Raw genomic sequence first — 5,000 nt, forward strand, 5'->3', positions numbered from 1 at the left:
CATGAAAGAGAGAGGAATAGAGAGAATTAAAGAGAGAGAGATAGATAGACAAAAAGAAAGACAAAGAGAGAGAGAGAGAGTAAAAAAAAAAGTGAGAGAAAGATAGAGAGTGGGGGGATGGTGGAAAGAGAAGAAGAGAAAGAGAGAGAGAGGAAAAAAGAGAAGAGGGGGGGTAAGATAGATAGAGAGAGAGAGAGTGTAACCCGCTAGCTGCTGGCAGTTGTAACCCACTAGTTTTGCCCGTTGTAACTCAGTGGGAAAGACAGATAGATGTTCAAGTGTCATGGTCTTTACTGGTGGAATCGGTTAATACACTTGGCTCCGACAACCGGAGGTCAGAGCTGTTCGCTCAGCCTGTCTGCGTCCCTCTCTCTCTCTGTTTTATGTCCTTTCTTTGTGTGTGTCCTGGCTTATGTATGCCTCTTGGACTACTTTCTATGCTGCAAGGGGTGACTGCATACTTAGAGACAGAAGTGGACACAGGAAGCTGGAGGTGTCAGCTCAAGAGTGAATACTAGCATATAACAATGAATTATAAACTAAAGCATAATCAGTGCCTTAGGTCACATGAATATGCTTTATTGTGCCTTGCATAGAGCAAGAGAGAAAGAGAGAGAGAGAGACAGAAAGAAAGAGAAAGAATAATAAAGAAAAAGAGAGAGATAGAGAGATAAACAGAGAGAGAGTGATTTTAACTTGGTAGTCGTTGTGACATTCAATGACTTCTAATAAAACAGGTGTAAGTAAAAGTACATTATACATATATATTTTAATAAAGAAACAATTGTAGACTACATAACCAAGACCAAAATGTATTTACACATCAGCTCAAATGCCTAATAACACAACTATAGAAGCCCTCTGTGAGTGCAGTCTACATTCAACAATGAAGCATGTGGAATTTACAGTAAATACACAAAACAGCAATAAAGGTATACTCAACAGAATAATACAGAACATCTTTTCTTTTTTAGAGATTTGGCCCTTTCACTGATTTCATACCGGTCACTCACAGCTGAACAATCTGTTTTCTGTTGAAATCCGAGAGAACAGAAGAAGAAACATATTTATATATTTGTATATACACCCGTCAAATAGGCAATTCCTGCCACAAAGCATGGTCGTAGTTAGGTAAAACATTCACCGACCAAATTGACTGAAGAAACAAGACACTATCCCCTTGTTCCTTTTGGTAGAACTCTTTTTATAATGAAGATTCATTCTTTACCTCAACTTCTACTACGAGGAGGTAATCAGTCCATCTAGGAAGTAGTACCATGTGTAATCCCAGCTTTAATTTTGTCATGAAAATGACATTGTAATACACATTCAGGTAACAGAGACAAGAAATCATTGAAGCACACATTCGGCTGAAAGAAGTCATGCAGTTTGAGTGATAAGTTGTTTTTTGCTCTACTTTGCCATGGCTATTTATGACCACGTTCTTTTAGCTTAATTTTACTAAGAGACAAGAACGCCAAACTACGGAATATTTCTGTCGCCTGATATCCATTTGATTTACTATCGAAATTTAAGTGACATTTAAAATTTAAAAGAATAAGTTAGTAAAAGTTTTATCAGTTTGAAAAATGCAAAGGCTATTTGTACTACCATTATGCAGTCTTCTGCAGGATACGTCCTTCACTATAGGTTGAATTGTTCAATATTCAGACAATGCCTTCGATACACAGCAAGATCTTGCCCATGATGATGGCCTGTCATTTGAACCACATGAAATATCCGCAGGTCAATGGGTAAACGGGAATATCTCTATAATTGGTAACTTGAGGATATAGCCAAAAGAAGTAGCAAAAAGCAAGTAAAGAGAACATAAAAAGCATAACAATCAGCAGTAGCTATTCTTTTGTACAAAATCATGTTACATGTATATATCTGTCTCTATTATTTTGTGCTCTCTCTTGTGAAGCTGAGATTATTTATCCTACTGCAATTCTCCGTCACTGAGAACGAAAAGATAGGATTAAAAGGGATGACTAGTTGACTGAAATTAAAATACTGAGAATTTTGGGAAATACATTCGAATGGACAGCCTCAAAAACTTCTTTTTTTTTCTAAAATATGAACAACTTTCCCTTTGCAGTTGATAATGAGTATAAATCTACTCTGAGAAATAAGTCCTGCTTGCGATGACCCAGACAAGAACTTCGATGGTTTTAGTTCTGGACTTTTTCACCCCACTGGTCATCAGCGAATAGGTCAGCGAAAGAAGGGAAATTGAAATCGTTGCCAAAGAAGCCATTTCCTGAGGGAGAGAAGGAGTTTGATGATCCGTAGCCATCAGATGAGCCAGCTGGTGCTGCAGGAGCTCCATACTCGCCAGATGGAGCTGCTGGAGCCGGGCCTGCCGGAGCTCCATAGCCTCCAGATGGTGCAGCTGGAGCTGGAGGAGCTCCATAGCCGCCAGATGGTGCAGCTGGTGCTGGAGGAGCTCCATAGCCTCCAGATGGTGCAGCTGGTGCTGGAGGAGCTCCATAGCCTCCAGATGGTGCAGCTGGTGCTGGAGGAGCTCCATAGCCGCCAGATGGTGCAGCTGGTGCTGGAGGAGCTCCATAGCCTCCAGATGGTGTAGCTGGAGCTGGAGGAGCTCCATAGCCTCCAGATGGTGCAGCTGGAGCTGGAGGAGCTCCATAGCCACCAGATGGTGCAGCTGGAGCTGGAGGAGCTCCATAGCCTCCAGATGGTGCAGCTGGAGCTGGAGGAGCTCCATAGCCTCCAGATGGTGCAGCTGGAGCTGGAGGAGCTCCATAGCCGCCAGATGGTGCAGCTGGTGCTGGAGGAGCTCCATAACCGCCAGATGGTGCAGCTGGAGCTGGGGATTCATAGCCACCAGATGGTGCAGCAGGTGCTGGAGGAGCTCCATAGCCACCAGATGGTGCAGCTGGTGCAGGAGGAGCTCCATAACCACCAGATGGTGCAGCTGGTGCTGGAGGAGCTCCATAACCGCCAGATGGTGCAGCTGGAGCTTCATAGCCACCAGATGGTGCAGCTGGAGCTGGGGCTTCATAGCCACCAGATGGTGCAGCTGGTGCTGGAGGAGCTCCATAGCCACCAGATGGTGCAGCTGGTGCCGGAGGAGCTCCATAACCGCCAGATGGTGCAGCTGGTGCTGGAGGAGCTCCATAACCGCCAGATGGTGCAGCTGGAGCTTCATAGCCACCAGATGGTGCAGCAGGTGCTGGAGGAGCTCCATAACCGCCAGATGGTGCAGCTGGAGCTGGGGCTTCATAGCCACCAGATGGTGCAGCTGGTGCTGGAGGAGCTCCATAGCCTCCAGATGGTGCAGCTGGTGCTGGAGGGGCTCCATAGCCACCAGATGGTGCAGCTGGTGCTGGAGGAGCTCCATAGCCGCCAGATGGTGCAGCTGGTGCTGGGGCTTCATAGCCACCAGATGGTGCAGCTGGTGCTGGAGGAGCTCCATAATCGCCAGATGGTGCAGCTGGAGCTGGGGCTTCATAGCCACCAGATGGTGCAGCTGGAGCTGGAGGAGCTCCATAGCCTCCAGATGGTGCAGCTGGAGCAGGAGGAGCTCCATAACCACCAGATGGTGCAGCTGGTGCTGGGGGAGCTCCATAGCCGCCAGCTGGTGCAGCTGGTGCTGGAGGAGCTCCATAACCACCAGATGGTGCAGCTGGAGCTGGAGGAGCTCCATAGCCGCCAGATGGTGCAGCTGGTGCTGGAGGAGCTCCATAGCCGCCAGATGGTGCAGCTGGTGCTGGAGGAGCTCCATAGCCGCCAGCTGGTGCAGCTGGTGCTGGAGGAGCTCCATAACCACCAGATGGTGCAGCTGGAGCTGGAGGAGCTCCATAGCCGCCAGATGGTGCAGCTGGAGCTGGGGCTTCATAGCCGCCAGATGGTGCAGCTGGAGCTGGGGCTTCATAGCTATTGGATGGTGCAGCTGGTGCTGGAGGAGCTCCATAGCCGCCAGATGGTGCAGCAGGTGCTGGAGGAGCTCCATAGCCGCCAGATGGTGCAGCAGGTGCTGGAGGAGCTCCATAGCCTCCAGATGGTGCAGCTGGAGCTGGAGGAGCTCCATAGCCTCCAGATGGTGCAGCTGGAGCTGGAGGAGCTCCATAGCCGCCAGATGGTGCAGCAGGTGCTGGAGGAGCTCCATAGCCGCCAGATGGTGCAGCAGGTGCTGGAGGAGCTCCATAGCCTCCAGATGGTGCAGCTGGAGCTGGGGCTTCATAGCTATTGGATGGTGCAGCTGGTGCTGGAGGAGCTCCATAGCCGCCAGATGGTGCAGCAGGTGCTGGAGGAGCTCCATAGCCTCCAGATGGTGCAGCTGGAGCTGGGGCTTCATAGCTGTTCGATGGGGCAGTTGGAGCTTCATAAGAGTTCGACGGGGCTTCAGACTGCGAGTAACTCTCAGTGGGAATGGCTGCGTCATAGTCCAAGGGAAGAGGGGGAGAGGGAGGCGGCCTGTAGCTCTGTTCTGTGGGCGAGGAATAGGACTGAGATGGAGGAGAATAGGTAGGCTCGGCAGCTGGAGATGGTGGTAGGTAAGACTGAGATGGCTTGGGGGCTGGGGAAGGCGCTGAATAGGAAGGTGAAGGGGCTGGCGGTGAATAAGACTGGGAAGGTGAGGGGGCTGGGGCCGGGGGTGAGTAAGATTGGGATGGCGTTGGTGATGGGGCCGAGTAAGATGGCGAAGGAGCTGGAGGTGAGTAAGACTGAGATGGTGCGGGTTCGGGAGCTGAGTAGGACGGTGCCGGAGCAGGTGGTGAGTAGGACTCTGCTGGTTCGGGAGCTGGTGCCTGATAGCTCGGCGAAGGAGCATCAGTTGGCGCATCGTAAGAATCCGGGAAAGAACCAAAATCAGAGAAACTGGGGAAGGGAGGGAACGTTGGCTCAAACTGCGAGTCTCCTTTCGGAGGGCCGAATCCTATCGATAAGTCTGGGGCACCATAGCCTGGTGCAGGAGCTGGGGGACTGTAACTTGGTTCAGGAGCAGGAGCACTATAACTTGGTGAAGGAGCAGG

General features: G+C 50.1%; 1 protein-coding gene across 1 annotated transcript in view; it reads right to left on the reverse strand.

The window, feature by feature from the left end:
• Window positions 1-754: 754 nt before the first annotated feature.
• The window catches only part of LOC122252239 (uncharacterized), an 18,635-nt gene continuing 14,389 nt past the window's right edge, over window positions 755-5,000 (reverse strand). The window contains exon 2 of the mRNA XM_086542793.1: window positions 755-5,000. This exon is cut by the window's right edge and continues 756 nt beyond it. Coding sequence (XP_086398919.1) covers window positions 2,175-5,000 — 2,826 coding nt within the window. The 3' untranslated portion in view covers window positions 755-2,174.

This window comes from Penaeus japonicus, unplaced genomic scaffold (assembly GCF_977035675.1).
Source record: "Penaeus japonicus unplaced genomic scaffold, GWHDUDI00000001_assembly GWHDUDI00000012, whole genome shotgun sequence".
NCBI classification, from domain to species: Eukaryota; Metazoa; Arthropoda; class Malacostraca; order Decapoda; family Penaeidae; genus Penaeus; species Penaeus japonicus.